The sequence below is a fragment of the Megalobrama amblycephala genome, linkage group LG1 (genome assembly GCF_018812025.1).
Source record: "Megalobrama amblycephala isolate DHTTF-2021 linkage group LG1, ASM1881202v1, whole genome shotgun sequence".
In the NCBI taxonomy this organism is placed as follows: domain Eukaryota; kingdom Metazoa; phylum Chordata; class Actinopteri; order Cypriniformes; family Xenocyprididae; genus Megalobrama; species Megalobrama amblycephala.
This window is the reverse complement of record NC_063044.1, coordinates 23287667-23304880: the sequence shown is the minus strand read 5'-3', so window position 1 is coordinate 23304880 and position 17214 is coordinate 23287667. Positions and strand designations below refer to the sequence as shown.

Sequence of the window (17214 nt, the reverse complement as noted above, 5' to 3'; positions counted from 1 at the left end):
TGTCCGAATGTGCGAATATAAAAACAACTTTACCCAAGTGATGTACAGCGAGTACAGAATGATCAGCTAACAGTTCACAAATGCCCAAGCTGGCTTAACGAAAAACAGGAAGTAACCGTGCATATGGTCAATTGTACATGATAATTATAGACCACTATAACTGAAGAATTTTCAATACTCTAGAACGTTAAAAGAAACATAAAAACACTTATGCAGTCAATTATCCGAGTCAATCGTTTCAATAGCCGGATGAACGTTCCTGGGATCTTCTTCTTCAGTATTTTAATGGTGTTGAAACAGCGTTGGTACATACCGCCACCTAACGGAATAATTGCAGGGCCCCACATTAACACTTGTCCGGGAAAAGTAGGTTTTTTTTTTTTTTTTTTTGAAGCAAGTAGTTAAAATTAATTGACTTACATTTTATACAGAATATTGACTGGTTTTGTTCGGTTTCAGCTGCAAAAAATAGTTCTAAAGATCACAGCAACAGTCTTCCGTGTTTTTATTACTGAATGTTTCAGCGTTTTGGACAAATCGATTGAGAAAAATTTTCAATAATACTCGAATGAATGAGCCATTTGAACGAATCATTTGAGTTAGTGACTCAATGACTCACTCATTAAGACCGTCGCTTGCCACCTAATGGTGGTTTAGTTTCATGTTTAAAAGTATAATTGTTTCCAACTTTTCTTATTTGTATATTAAATAAATATTTAAAACAATCTCATAACTTTAATGCACTTGCATTTTTTCCCCAGTGTAAATTGTTTAATTTGATTACAACAGACCTGAACAAATTTAAGATTTTAAAATGACACAAAGAATACATTTATTAATATCAGGAAAAATGGCCTTTAAAGGTATACATATATACTAATAATAATACATTAAAAATAATAAATACTCTAATAATGAAGTCAGCATCCTCTCATTCTAAAACAATAATGATGATAATGTGTACAACATTTAGGCTCCTGTATAGGCCTACACCAGGAAAAATAGAAAATGTTGAAAGAAGTCACATTCAAGTATAGTTATAATTAATGAGAATGAATGAAAATGCATCTTACTGTGACTTAATACGTGCTTAAGGATATTAAATGGAATGAATATAACATTTAAGTGAGATGGAGCTGTTGCGGTGAGGGAGAACAGACCAGACAACAAGGGTTGCAGAAAAAACCTGATGTTTATTGACACGGGGAGAAAATAGACAATACAAGAGAAAAAAAAACAAGGGTGTCGCCAACCAAAAGAAATAATCAAGTGGTTAACAGCGGTCTGGGAGGTGGGCAATGATAACGACGTTCACACCAGCATACAGATGGGCACATACAACGAACATGTGAAAATTGTAGCACGCTCTTTCTCCATCAGGTTAATTACACAAGTGTGTCTAACAAATTCACAGGAATGCCATCTCAATAAACCACAGACTAAACGAACAGTTCAAAGACACGTTGGCTGGTTGGCTGGCTTCTAGCACAACAAAGGCACAACAAAGTTGAGGTCCGAAGCCCAAACGCTCACTGCAGGTGTAAAGCCGCCAAAGCCTTTCAAATGATCAGCAACCCCGTCAAAACATAATGACATCACCAAGATGATTGATGGTTCTCCGGTCCAATAAGATCACCCTAAAATAACTAGAAAGCAAGATAACAAAAGAGACAGAACAACAAACTAAACAAAATACAAAACATACATGGAACAGAACACTCATTTATACAAGAAACTAAAGACATCAATGTCTTAAGGACAATCTAGCATCCTACATGACATACCAATTAGTCCATTATTGATGATAAAAGTCATTACATTTTAATTCGTACATACATAACTCCATCATATTCATTCAAGTTTCTTCTTTTTCTATCCTTTAGTTCTACAGCAGCTAATTATACCCCAATGTCTCTTTTAAGAGCTACAGAGTGAACATAGTGTCTTTGGCCCTGTGAGTATACATTTTGACACACTGTCAGACACCTTCTCCGTATTTAAAAAACTACTACTATACTACTACTACTTACATTAACATTAAGACATATTTACATTAGCCAACCAATGTCTGATTGTCTCTGACAGACAATATCCCAGTATTTGCAGCTTGAATTTCTCTGGCAGCCTCTATTCCAGCATCTGCAGTAAGTAACAAAGATTAAGAGTAGTGACCTTCATGAATCTTTTGTTTGAAAACAGAACATCAGCACATTCAGACATTACACTATGGTATTTACAGACAAACCTAACAATGAGTGAGGAAAAAAGACGACGTTCAAGGCAATATCTAAGATCCTGGAGAGCAACTAAACGTGTTCTTCAAAAGATATCTTTAAAAAATAACACTGCATTGGATAGTCTGGAAGATCACACTGAAACAGTCACAGAAGGTCAATGGGATGCAGGTGATACCTTAGGTTCCATGGAGGACACAATGAACCTTCCATCTCCAATGTCCTCTGAAGCATGCTCAATGCCCTCTGAAGCATCCTGTTCTTTGGAAGAAACTGACTGGCAGGATGACTTGGAGGAAATCATGGACCTTGGGGAAAATAAAGACGATGCATCTGACCAGAAAGACAGCATGGCCAGCTTATCCCTGACAACAGACCTGGCCTCCTGGGCTTCTCACTTCCAAGTAAAGAACAATGCCGTTGACAATCTGTTGAAGATTCTACAGAAACATGGCCATACTCATCTTCTATCCTCTGCTCGAAGTCTGCTCAAAACACCTAGGCATATACCCACAATGCAGAAATGTGGCATGGAGTATTTGCATTACCCACTGCGACAACAGTTGCTGAACAACCTGGAGAAGTACCCTGCTGAAGAGATTCTGGACCATGACACAATTAATCTGTCATTCAGTATTGATGGCCTGCCATTGTTCAAGAGCTCAGTTAAAGTTATGTGGCCTGTGCTCTGTGCTATCCACCTCAAACCCATCATCGTTTTTCCAGCAACATTAACATGCGGAAACAAGAAACCCACCAATCTGACCTTCCTAGATGATGTTATAGCAGACCTCAAAGATCTGATGTCTAGCGGCCTTCAGTATATGGAGAGAAATTTCATCATCAATGTTCTCTGCATTGTGTGCGATGCTCCGGCAAAAGCCTTTATACGAGGCACAAAGCTGTGCTCCGGGTACTATGGCTGTGATAAATGTGACCAGAAAGGTCAATGGTTTAATAAAGTAACATATCCAGCCACAGAAAACATCACCTTGCGCACAGATGCGTCATTTAGGAGCCAAGTTCAGCCTGAGCATCACAATGACCAAAAACAACAAGTGAGCTCTAGGCTGCTTCAAATCCGAGGTCAAATACCCTCCATCTTTTCTCGCACCCCTCGAGGCCTGGATGAGCTTGAGAGATGGAAGGCAACGGAATTCCGTCAATTCATGCTCTATACAGGCAAGATTGTGTTGAAAGGAATTCTTGAGCATGACATGTACCTACACTTCTTGGCATTCAGTGTGGCAATGTGCTTTTTAGTTTCCCCAACACTGGTCAAACAGCACTCAGAATATGCAAGATGCTTGCTGAGCTACTTTGTCAGCAGAGGACGAGAGCTCTATGGGAATGAGTTCATCGTGTACAACGTCCACTCAATGCTCCACATCGCTGACGATGCTGTACATTTCAATGGTCTGGACAACTGTAGTGCGTTTAAATTTGAAACGTACTTGCATTCGGTCAAGAAGATGGTACGAAGTGGAACACATCCTCTTACCCAGATTGCTAACAGGATTGAGGAAAGACGTGCATCCACACTGGAAAACAAGAAAGACAGACAAACAAAGAAGAGTAAGGACAGAGCATTCATCCTAGACGATGTCAATGGCTGTGAGATCACCAATGATGTGGAGAAAGATGGACACGTTCTTTGCAGGATATATTGAAATCCTGCACCATTGTTCACGGAGCCCTGCCACTCATTTCTTCTGGGGGTGTTCAGCTACGTTAGAAAACAAACGACAATGAGGTGGATCCCCAAAAAACGAATTGAAAAGAGAGCGATCAAGATAGAAAATGAAGAAACAGTGACATTCATGGCCATCTTACACCAGCAGTAAATCATGTATAACAATGTAGGAGAATTTTAACAAATGTATATATTCCTTGAAATGCAATAAGCAATGGAGCAATCAAGATAGAAAATGAAGAAACTAATTGAAAAGAGGGCAATCAAGATAGAAAATGAAGAGACAGTGACAATCATGGCCATCTTACACCAGTAGTAAATCTTTTATAACAATGTAGGTGAATTTTAACAAATGCACATATTCCTTAAAATGCAATAAGCAATGGTTTTGGTAAATTACTGACCTTCCTCATCCCTTCCTTAGAATGTATATCATCGTTGAATTTACGGAAGAATCGACTGTTGGCATTGTAGCCAAAAACTGGACATATCAAGAAAATGGGGTGCAACATTTTTTGTAATTTTCTACATCAATAATATCAGACCTGCCAACCTTGGAAAATTCGAGTACCAGTGTGATCTAATTTTGACTGTTAAAGTTTTTTTTTAATTTGAATCGCATTCATATATTTAATATGGACTAAAATAATTTGTTTGCAATTTTAAGTAGGCTATATTTACATACAACTATCCTGACAGACTTTTATATATGTTTTGTAATGAAAACTAGTATAAAATTAAGAAACATTAAGTTTACATGTAATTCATATAAATACTTAATTTATTATTCCAATATCCAAATATGATACTAAATCCCACAGGGAAAAAAGGTTTCTATTTGTAATGGGATTTTGTGTTGCTGTCTATTTGCAGTCTCTTTTTATTGATTGACAAATGCGTACGGCCTATCATCCCTGCTTGCTATTTGGGGAAATAAACCCAGCGCTATGATTGGTCGAACTCTTTTTTTTTTTTTCTTTTTTTTTTTACGCGTGCACAAAGGAGTCACCGGGTTTTTTTGCGTAGTATAGAGTGACAAATCATACCAGTGTACTTTGAGGTCAAAATGAGTACCCGCTACGCAAAATGCGTACATATTGGCAGGTCTGCAATATATTCTTGATCAAAAATATTAAAATAAAGAAATTTTTTTATATATTTATGTATATAAATATTTTAACAATGTCTCTCACTTCACTGTACACATGCTAGCAACAATACAGCTACTGGCCACCGTCCAACCAAACGAAAAGGGCAAAAAAGGAAGAGATTCCAGATGAAGAACACTGGATTTCCAGGAAAATCCGTATATTTGCAAATACTGGTAATGTTTAATTTATTTGAGGAAACATTTAATTATCTGATTGTACATTATGATTATGTTTTGATTGTTTTACCACTGGCTTTATATTTTTCAGACAATTTTGACAAGGCACTCAAGTGGTGCAAAGCTGCAGAATTGCACTCTGCTGTGGAGACTGAAATTGAAGACGACACCAACACAAAAAGGCCAAAGAAAAGACCTTTTAGATATGATGACAGTAGCGATGGTATGCATTACATTCAGTCTTCTGAGTATTGTGTAGTCAATTAAGATCTTCTGAAAGTGAAACAGAAAAATTCAGATCACTATCAACTTTCAAAGAATACATTGCTAACTGCACATTAATAATGTGTGATCTATTTAGATGAGACACCACTGAGATGCCACCCACTGAAAAAAAAAAATCAAGGTACCATTGTAAATTCCATTGAACAAATGCCATTTCAAAGTCAGTTAGTAAATTAACATTTTGCATGCTATTTAGATGGCCCATTTCCTCGAAAAAAAGCAACAATTGTTGAGAAAAGGCCAGACAAAGGTATCATTATAGTTATATGCTTATTAAAAACAACTAAATACATTCTTTAAAATGAATGTATAAATTAAAATTTTCCTCACTGAAACATATTTGTTATTTTACATTTCTTTGGTACAGCACCAGAGGCAAAACTTCCAATCCCACCCCAACATAAACCAAGTACATTAGTAGAAACATGTCAAACAATATAGTACCATGAGTACATAAAATATATTTCCTGCAATTACATCTTTTTTGTCTTTGTGTGCTCAAATAGGCAATGTCAAAGATTCATCACAAAATCCCACCTGTGACCATTCAGATCCCACTCCATCACATGATTTATCTAAAGGTAAAATGTAATAAATGATTTAACCAAACACAATGGGGTGAAATCACTAAGAATTAATTGTGCCCACTGATAGCGACATTTGAGTACACTGCCTGTGCTGGTTTATAGCCAAAAGTAATTATGCAAATCAGGCAATAGCATTCATTATTGGATAAATTACTGCTGCCATGATCTATACAGAAACTTCTTTTAATACATTTTATGATAAATATATTATTTTAAATTATTTAAGAATTATTTGTCAGGTATATAAAATTAGTTGCACAGAAACTAATGACAATGACTTGATTTAAAGGGATAGCTCACCCAAAAATGAAAATTTGATGTTTATCTGCTTACCCCCAGGGCATCCAAGATGTAGGTGACTTTTTTTCTTCAGTCGAACGCAAATTATGATTTTTAACTGCAACCGCTGCCGTCTGTCAGTCAAATAATAGCAGTAGATGGGAACTTGAACAATAAGAGTCGAAAAACTTCCATAGACAAATCCAAATTAAACCCTCCGGCTCGTGACGACACACTGACGTCCTAAGACACGAAACGATCGGTTTGTGCGAGAAACCGAACAGTATTTATATAATTTTTTACCTCTAATACACCACTATGTCCAACTCCGTTCAGCTTCCGGTTAGTGAGGTCTGATCGTGCTCTGACAACGGAAGTGATGTCTCGCTCTCATTGAAGTATATGGGCGAGACATCACTTCCGTTGTCAGAACGCGTTATTTGACCTCACTAACAGGATGCTGAACGAAGTTGGACATAGTGGTGTATTAGAGGTAAAAAATGATATAAATACTGTTCGGTTTCTCACACAAACCGATCGTTTTGTGTCTTAGGACATTAATGTGTCGTCACGAGCCGCAGGGTTTAATTTGGATTTGTCTAAGCAAGTTTTATTTACTGTTACAGTAGAAGTTCCCATCCACTGCTATTATTTGACTGACAGACGGCAGCGGTTGCAGTTAAAAATCATAATTTGTGTTCGACTGAAGAAACAAAGTCACCTACATCTTGGATGCACTGGGGGTAAGCAGATAAACATCAAATTTTCATTTTTGGGTGAACTATCCCTTTAAACACTCAGATTGCAACTGCTTTAAACATTCTCCTAGTGACTACAAAGACAAAAGTGGCACAACTATTTAGTGAATTCGTCCCAACATGATGTTTTCCAAGGTAAAGTTGACAACTGTATTTTTATCATGCTTGCAGATGTTGATGAATCTCCCATTTGTCATTCTGTGTCTGTGGAAGAGCATATAACTGACGGTAAAATTTCTAGTTTGCATTCAACATCTATAAACCATATTTTGGATTGACTGAAGGGAGATCATAAAAATAAATTAATAACTGATGATATAAGTGAGATAAGGCAATGATAATAACATAGCATATACAACAAAATAACATTGTTAAATAGGTCAAATCATGAGGAATCTAGTTTCAAAATGTTATGTTGAGTGCTTGTTGTGACATATCATAACTGTTTTAGAGGAGAGACAAACATCTGCAAGGGCTTCTTGGAATGACCCAATGAAGAGCGAGCTTAAAGGTACATTTTTATAGGCCTAAGAAAAAATGCATCAAATGTAAATTATTTAAAAAAAAATGTGTATCTCTGTATTGATACCAACTTCATCCTTTAGATAACGTTTTGGGATATAAGTGAAATACAATGAAAAGTTTTCTCAAAAGCATTTGAAAAAAAATAAATGCTTAGTTGAATAGGCGGAGAGTGTGTAAAACTGGGCATAGCTTAGAGGTTGGCCGACTGCATAATTTCTCTGATGCCAGCGAGAGTGCTTATGACTCAGCAACTTACTGGAACTTACAAATGACCAAAATCAGAAACATTGTTCCTTGTTGATGGTAAAGTCAAGAGTTAGCCCGCTTAAACAAATCACAATCCCTAGACAAGTTTAATGGCTCTTAGTATTAATGTATATAATAACTGTTTGGTCTCCTGCCCAACCAATTAGGGGCCGGATGTGTAAGAGCCAAATGTTATGTTTTTTTTTTTTTTTAGATGTGGAATAAATATGTTAAACAATTGTAAAATAATTATAAAAGTAAATAATTTATTAAGTGTATTACATTTCATATTGACAATGATGTAATTTCCGGAAAAGACTGCTAGTGTTTCGTGAAGCAATAGTGGAGCGAAATAGTTTTTTGACCGTGTAACATTTTTCCAGTTAATTTTGTTATTAAACTTTATCTAAAGTTAGTTTCTGGACTACGGAATGTTATTCGAATCACGCTCACACAAGAAGCAGCAGGACTGATGAAAATTTAGACGGATTGCTCTCACAGGCATAAAGGCCTGGTTATACTTAATTTTCTGCGTCCCGCTGCATCTTGTGCACAGTTGAGCGTGTAAGTAGATTACTCAGTAAATATACATCTGTGACATTTAATATTTTGGCTTTCATCATTATGTTTGTCTTTCTACAGAAAAAATATTAACAAAATCTATTATACACTGTGTGCAGAATTATTAGGCAAGTTGATTTTCTGATCATATTTTTTTTCCAAGCACATTTTACCAATTCCAATCCACATCAATCTTAATAACTACTATTAATATTGTTTTTAATAATTTATAAGTGATATATAATTGTTCATGAAGGCTGGAAATGAAAAATGCCTTATATTCAGGTGTGCAGAATTATCAGGCAGGTTTTCTTTTACAGGCAAAATGAGCCAAAAAAGATATTTAACTCTGACTGAAAAGTCAAAAATTATTAAATATTCATGAGAAGGACGCAATACTAATGCAATACTAGAAATTGCAAAGTTAAAGCATGACCAAGGGACAGCAAAATGCTCATTGGGTCAGCGGGGTCATACAAAAACAAGTGGAGAAGAAAAGACACATGTTAACTGCAAAATAATTAAGAATTAAGGTGAAGAATTAAGTGTGAAACCATCAGGAACCCTTTAGTCTCCAGCGCCACCATTTTCACCAACTGCAGCCTACCTGGAGTCTCCAGAAGTGCAAGGTGTCAGGATCTCAGAGACTTGGGTTAGGTAAAGAAACCTAAAAAATGACCCGCTCTTAATAAGAATCACAAGCTGAAGTGTTATAAAATACATGAAGACTGGGTTTTTATAGGCTTTATAGACAGACAGCTTGAGAGTGACTCCTGAAGGACCAGCACCACATCCTCTTGTACCACTGTTTGAAGAATTTATCTTCCAGAATCTGGCAGTAAGTTTTGGAAGATCATTTTTAGTCCATCTCTGCAAGACAGACATTTCAGGATAAGAGATAGACTAAAAGTGAACTCAAACACCTTACTGCCAGATTCTGGATAAATTCTTCAAACAGTGGTACAAGAGGATGTGGTGCTGGTCCTTCAGGAGTCACTCTCAAGCTGTCTGTCTATAAGGCCTATAAAAACTCAGTCTTCATGTATTTTATAACACTTCAGCTTGTGATTCTTATTAAGAGCGGGTCATTTTTTAGGTTTCTTTACCTAACCCAAGTCTCTGAGATCCTGACACCTTGCACTTCTGGAGACTCCAGGTAGGTTGCAGTTCTGGAAAATGGTGGCGCTGGAGACTAAAGGTTTCCTGATGGTTTCACACTTAATTCTTCACCTTAATTCTTAATTATTTTGCAGTTAACATGTGTCTTTTCTTTTCCACTTGTTTTTGTATGACCCCGCTGACCCAATGAGCATTTTGCTGTCCCTTGGTCATGCTTTAACTTTGCAATTTCTAGTATTGCATTAGTATTGCGTCCTTCTCATAAGCATTTAATAATTTTTGACTTTTCAGTCTTGAGTTAAATCTTTATTTTTGGCTCATTTTGCCTGTAAAAGAAAACCTGCCTAATAATTCTGCACACCTGAATATAAGGCATTTTTCATTTCCATCCTTCATGAACAATTATATATCACTTATAAATTATTAAAAACAATATTAATAGTAGTTATTAAGATTGATGTGGATTGGAATTGGTAAAATGTGCTTGGAAAAAAAATATGATCAGAAAATCAACTTGCCTAATAATTCTGCACACAGTGTAATCTATTATAATTTTACGACATGACACCCATCTGGTACAAGTACATCTGGTACTTGCCTAAAAAGACGGGTTTACAATGTTTGTAGTTAATAGATTAAACTAACATTAGGCTACATTTAGACTTACCCTAGAGTTGGTTACTCATCCACCTATGCTGAGGTCTGTAAACTGGTGCTCTATGATTGCAGAAACACTGGAGGTTCTGCTCCGAAAGGTAGACAGCCTGGCATCCACCCAGAGAGAGATACTGCTCCTACTGAGGAAACGCCAGGGTCATCAAAGAGAGGAAGACATCCTCGAGCTCAAAATTGCCCAGACCAAAGAGGAGCTTGAAGTCCTTGACCACCGCCTTAAAGACTCTGATTTCAGAAAGAGAGTGGTGAGTTTATGGTTATTTCAGGGGCGCATGATGAGCTGATGTCAAAGTTTGTGTGCTTCTCTGCATTTATTCATGAAAAAGCATTTAGTTAAAAAAATATTTTATGAATTCCTCCTAATTCCTAATAAATAACATCTATACATTTCTTGTAATTCCATCTCTGTGTACTTTTACATATATATTTACTGGTTCAAATAAACAAATTGATGCTAGAATTCTGTAGTATGTATTTCTGTATAAAAAAAATACAAAAATATTGTGTATTAATATGCACAATTATGTACGTTTCTATTTTTACATATTTAACAACTAAAATGTGACAATGAGAAATGAACAATGACAATGAGTTTGTTGACTGTAATGACCTGCATGGAAAAACATGGTGTTTCACAGATTCACCATCTCAGCCTTATTGGTGGGGCCAATCCAGGGGATTGTGTAAGGAGAGTGATGCGGGCAGTGGCGACAAACATCGTGTGGAGCCACTTCAGTTTGAAGGGGAAAAGGGAGAAGTTGCCTCTGATTGACACAACTGTGTGTAAAGTCATCAAACGTGAGTCTGGAAAAAACACCATGCCTGAAAACATTTCACTGAACTTGTAAATGGTAAATTTGGATTAACCCTTTCTTCAAAAAATAAAAAGTGTCATTAATATTTACTTGCCCTCGTGTCATTCAAAACTATTACTTTCTTGCATTAAACAAGGGATGCTTTGCAGAATATTAAGCCATTTAAAAGTATAAATTGCTGTAGACTTTTTGTGTGGAAAATATCAGGGTATCTGCAGATATGAACAAGTTAAATTTAAGACTTTTTAAGACCTTTTTAATACCACCTTACATGAAATTTAAGACCAAACCTGCGATGGAAGCGCACACACATACATACATACATATATATATATATATATATATATATATATATATATATATACACGTGTATATTAAATAATTATTGTACATTAATACATATATATTAAATGTATTAATAGAATTGTTATTATTAAAGTACCTGCGAAATGTTTGGAAACAATTATTGATGTTAAAATAAGTCCCTTCTGCTCATCAGGGCTGCATTTATTTGATCAAAAATACAGTAAAAACAGCAACATTGTGAAATATTCTTACAAATAAAAAATGTTTTCTATATTTTATAAAAAAATATTTTATAAAATGTAATTTATTCCTGTGATCATTTTCAACATCATTACTCCAGTCTTCAGTGTCACATGATCCTTCAGAAATTATTACAATTTGATTTGATGCTCAAGAAACATTTCTGATTATCAATGTTGAAAACAGTTGTGCTGCTTCATATTTTTGTGGAAATGGTGATATTTGTTTGAAAAATAGGAAGTTCAATGAACAGCATTTATTTGAAATTATATTACATGTATTTATCAAATATATTATTTATTAAAGTATTTATTAAATAGAAATATTCTGTAACATTTTAAATGTCTTCACTCTTCACTCACTTTATCACTTTAAAGTATGATGAATTAAAGTATTAACTTTTCTATTTTTTAAATCTTACCACAAATGTTTAAATTGGATTTCCACAACAATTTTAAGCAGCAAAAACTGCATTTTAACCTTAATAATATAAATAGTGAATGTTTCTTGAGCAGCAAATCAGCATTTCTGAAGAATCATGTGACACTGAAACTTCTCTTAAACAACAACAGAATTATAAACGATTCTAATGACTAATATTGCATTCCCAAATGCAAATGTAAACGTCACAAACAAAGTAGCATTTACAGTAAATCGAAAATGAAAACCACCACTGCTACAGCAAACATGCAGCACCTTCAGACTATTATTTATATAATTACATCACAGCCGTTGCAAATTATAGGCCTATATTAAATTCCCACCACCATTCATAAAACGTTACCGAACACATTTCAGCGCTGATTTTACTCGCATTTGGCACGTTGACCCATTTGAACTCTTTTAGGAACCGTCGCGTCGCGTCTAAAAACGCATGGAAAACGCGTCGGCGCCGCTTTCTCCTTTCCAAAGCGCTCGGGCGCTGCGGTGGCGTCTTCCGTTACTAAGCAACCATGAGCTGCGCTCTCCAGCTCTGGCCCATTACGTCAGGGACGTATTAGAAAACATAAAACATACATAAAACATTTTTGCGGTAATGCAACGAAAAATATTTAAGACCTATCCAATCTGAATTTAAGACATTTTAAGACTTTTTAAGGCCTTTTATTAGGAAAAATACATTTAAGACTTTTTAAGACTTTTTAAGGACCCGCGGATACCCTGAAATATGATCTACTTTAGTCAAAAGACAAAAATGTGTGTTTATAAGGACATGGGGTAAAGTAAATAATATGTAAATAGCATTTGTAAGCGAAATACCTTTACCAAACATATAATGAAAGTATTATATTGATAATGTAAATGTGAGATCATAAATAAATAGTACTTACATAATATTCGTGATTTCTGTTTTGTTCCAGATGCCGTTATGAAATGCAAATCCGATCTTGGAGAGAAGGATGTAGAGTGCTACATTTCAGAGACACTGAAACATGTGCCAGCCCAACTGAAAAAATATGTTCAGGTATTGATGTTGAATTGATAGGAGCAAAGAAATAATAAAAATACTACAATGTTCTGAGTAAAAGGTAAAGTTTACTAAATATTTCATATTGCTCAGAAAATTGTTTTATTTTATTGATTTTATTTTTTTTCACAATCCAAAGAACAATAAAACCCGAACCCATTTTTTTTTCTTCACAAATGTCAACTTTATCTATCCAGTAGGATCGTCAGTTTTTATTTAGAAAGGGGATCTTAAATTACAAAAGGAAGCTGTCAAGTGGTCCAAACTAAAAGTGGCCCAGGTGAAAAAAAGTACATTTTAGTAATGTATTTAAAGTGCTCTATTTTCGCGCACATATTTTGTACTTAATATACTAAAAATTCTTTAGTACTTATTAAGATTATCTTAAGAACATAAGTGTAGTCAACTGTGCTATTTTGAGACACCATAAAATATGAACTAAAATGTGCTTTTAATATACCATCTCTGTATTAAAACATTTATTTAGTTATCACTTGTAGTACACTATGGGTTCAAATGTACTATAAGTAGTATCTAAATACATTTTTTTAAGTACAGAGAAAGTATGTTAAAGCACATTTTAGTTCATATTTCATATTGTCTCAAAATAGCACAGTTGAATACACTTAAATGTTCTTAAGATGATCTTAAGTACTAAAGATGAATTTTTAGTATATTAAGTACAAAATTAGTGCACGAAAATAGAGCACTTTAAGTACATTATTGAAATGTACTATTTTTCACCTGGGGGTTAACAATATTATCCCCTCGGTTTAATTTTCAAAATCTTTTTTTTTTTTACTTATGTCACCTAAAGCCTATAAATTTCCTCACAATATGCAGCAAACATCATAAATCATCACTCCAGTTAGCCTACACACAAGAGATAAAAGCTTATCAAAATGAAACTTACCTTTGTCTTTGAAAAGATAAAAGTCGGATAATTGGTAATCCCTGAATAATTAGCAGTAGCAAGAAACTAAACATTTTCTGTGGGAAAACCATTTAATGGGAAAAATGGAGAAGTCCTCACTGCAGAGTCGTTATAACGGCTATTGAATTAGATACTTAAATTTAAAACGGCAAACACGGCCAATCAGCAATCGCTCCTTCGGAGCCATTTCTGATTTGTTTTGCGGTTGCTGTGGGGTTAAAGCAGTTATTTTAGTCACATTCAGGGTGCTTTCGATTTAGACCTATAGGTCATTTTCTCCCTAGTCGCTATAAAGGGCCCTAATAATGCATCATTATGCCGTTTGGACCGCAAGGCCAGTTTATGAGTTGCAGGTAGTTTGCAACACCACTTTCAGATTTTTTGGTCATGAGTACAATGCAATCTCGTGACTTTGTACAGTTATAAAATTATTTAGTACAACACAGTATTAAGACCAAACTTTCGTCGTAGCAAGGTAATTGCGACTTCTTAGGGAACGTGAATAAGTTAACCATAATACGTAACTGCAATGTAATCTGACGACTAAACTTTCGTTGTGGCAAAAGTAACTGATTACGTTGTGACAACCGGAAAAGTGAAATTCCTGGATACGTTGCTGCTACGTAACTTTGAGACGTTGTCAGTTAGTAACTGGGACGTTCTGACAACGTTGAGGATCACTGGTTTTGCGGCAGTTTTCACCATTCCCAGCTAACCATAATACGTGATTGTTACGTAACTGCAACGTAATTTGACGACCAATCTTATGTTGTGACAATGTAACTATAGTTACGTTGTGACAACTGGAAAAGTGAAATTCCCGGATACGTTGCTACAACGTAACTTTATGACGTTGCCAGTTATTAAGCACGACGTTGTGGAAACGTTGAGGATCACTGGTGTTTGCGCAGCTCAGTATTCACATAATTTGTTTGTCCTTTTTTTTTTTTTAAACAATTGCCTTGCATTAACACAACTTTTATTTATAAGTTATGAAAAATGAAATTAAAATGATTAACCTGTTCTTTTGTTGTTTTGCCCTTTCTTTAGGATCGACTGCCTGTAGAATTGGAGTAGCTTGGACAGTTGGAGTAGCTTGGGCAATTGGAGTAGCTTGGACAGTTCTGCGTTCAGTTCTGAGTGTTCAGTTTTTCGTTCTTTGTTGAAACAAATTAATATAATTTTAATGTGAAATGTTTTTTTCAAAATAAATGAGATGGATTTGCCTAAATTTGAGTATGCATCCATTATTTATAAGATATTTAAATGATGTTGGGCAAATGAGGACGTTGTCCGCCCTGAAAATGACCAACTTAGTACCAGCACACGACGTTGTCACAACGTCCTGCTTACTAACTGGCAACGTCACAAAGTTACGTTGTAGCAACGTATCCGGGAATTTCACTTTTCCAGTTGTCACAACGTAACTAGTTACGTTGTCACAACGAAAGTTTGGTCGTCAAATTACGTTGCAGTTACGTAACAATCACGTATTATGGTTAGCTGGGAAGCATACATTTAAATTATTGTGACAGATATGAAGGGGAAGGAGAATTTATGCGTGCGTCAGGTTTCTCGACGAGAATAGGCTTGTTTGAGATGAGCAAATTCTGCGCAGAACCGATCACCGGTGATCACCGCGAGATGCATGCCGGTTAGAAATGTGTCCGAGGGTGGGCCGCCTTGCTCTGATGTCATGCTGACGTGTGTCAAAAACCTCTCGCGAGTGCGAGGCGGACGTGTCGGATTCTGCAGTCGAGCGCAGTTGCTCTCCACCGACTGCGCTGACCAAAAGCACGATGGGAAACGACTTGCTGACAACACAGCTTAAAGCTTATTGGTTTAAACAACCGTGATGTATTGATCTCTTTTAAAATGTTTGATTTTAAAACTCTAATACCATTATTTTATGTGTATAAATTATGTGTGAATATTCCAAAAGTCTCTGACAGTGCGATCTCTCTATGGGTTATGTGATTGTTGTCATATTTATAAAAATATATAAAAACATGTCTGTAATTAAAATAAAAATGATTGATACACACATCCTTCGAATGGAAAAAATAACAAGTACTTTGGGTGTATTGTTCATTATGTTTATTTTCATTTAAAAGCAACAGAACGTAAATTACATCCAGTTTATCAGCAACACAGTGCACAAGTGTGAATCCCGCGATATCCACCTTTGATCTCGTAGGTTCTGATGCACTACGAGAACAGAGAACTGTTCGTCTTGCCTGCACTAGTGATGGGAAGTTCGGATCATTTTACCGACTCGGACTTTTGAGTCTCGTTCAACAAAATGAACGAATCTTTTTTCGAGTCATTTCGTTCATTTCGTTCATTTTAGCAAAATGTAATTAAAATGTTACGTGTTACTTCCCCAACACATCTACTACTTATGCAAACGCTGATCCCACTACAAACAATACAAAACTACAATGTTATAAGATTCAGAAATGATTAATTCATTACCTGGGTCTTCAGTTTATGACAAGCTGATTAAGCTCACCTCACCTCTTGTCTGACAAGTCTTCGGGTTTAAGTCATTCCTTAATGACGTGACAGGCAGTCCCATGCTAAACCAATGCAGTCTGAGCCGGTAAGAGAATTGATTAGTTCATTTCATGAGTCTTTCGGGTTTTTGAGTCGTTCCTTAAACACGTGACAGACCCATACACTAAGCCAATGCATTCTGAGCCGGAAAGAGAACTGATTAGTTCATTTCATGAGTCTTTCGGTTTTTGAGTCGTTCCTTAAACACGTGACAGACCCATACGCTAAGCCAATGCATTCTGAGCCGGAAAGAGAATTGATTAGTTCTTTTCATGAGTCTTTCGGGTTTTGAGTCGTTCCTTAATCACATAACAGACCCATACGCTATTTCTGACATTTCTGTCACTGTTTTTGTTACTGAGGATCTGTGGTGTGTTATTATAAATAAATAAATCCCTGTTATAAATAAAATATTGATTAATTTATCTTTTTGACTGTCTATCTGTAAATAAACACTAGGCTATATAATAATATAATCAAGCCTACAATACAAAGTATTTATAGCCTAGTTTGTTCATTTTTACTCCAATTTTGAGTTTGCTGTTATAATAATTGCTTTTCCTAGGCAGACTTGACATATTGGTCTAATATATGTATAAGAAGATT

At 35.6% G+C, this 17214-nt stretch overlaps 1 protein-coding gene across 3 annotated transcripts; it reads left to right on the top strand.

The window, feature by feature from the left end:
* The first annotated feature begins 862 nt into the window (after positions 1-862).
* On the top strand, positions 863-15416 carry LOC125244242. Of its 3 annotated transcripts, XM_048154330.1 has the most exons (14): positions 863-4261; positions 4352-4430; positions 5140-5251; positions 5346-5477; positions 5616-5660; positions 5736-5789; positions 5907-5948; positions 6046-6120; positions 7335-7391; positions 7615-7674; positions 10344-10534; positions 10928-11087; positions 13012-13115; positions 15103-15416. In XM_048154330.1, exons 2-14 carry the CDS (start codon positions 4353-4355, stop codon positions 15127-15129), a joined length of 1137 nt encoding a protein of 378 aa, XP_048010287.1. In that variant the 5' UTR covers positions 863-4261; position 4352; the 3' UTR covers positions 15130-15416. The 3 variants fall into 3 exon arrangements, 2 of the variants coding, with proteins under 2 accessions (XP_048010287.1, XP_048010281.1); XM_048154324.1 differs by having other exon boundaries at positions 863-4430; XR_007179263.1 differs by lacking the exons at positions 5346-5477; positions 5616-5660; positions 5736-5789; ... (6 more) ...; positions 13012-13115; positions 15103-15416 and having other exon boundaries at positions 4352-5337.
* Positions 15417-17214: the final 1798 nt, after the last annotated feature.

Coding starts and splice junctions, on each gene's coding strand:
- LOC125244242 (XM_048154330.1), top strand. CDS start 4,353: ATGTATATCATCGTTGAATTTACGGAAGAATCGACTGTTGGCATTGTA. Junction 5,478..5,615: donor ATATGATGACAGTAGCGATG/GTATGCATTACA, acceptor TGATCTATTTAG/ATGAGACACCACTGAGATGC. Junction 11,088..13,011: donor TGTGTGTAAAGTCATCAAAC/GTGAGTCTGGAA, acceptor GTTTTGTTCCAG/ATGCCGTTATGAAATGCAAA.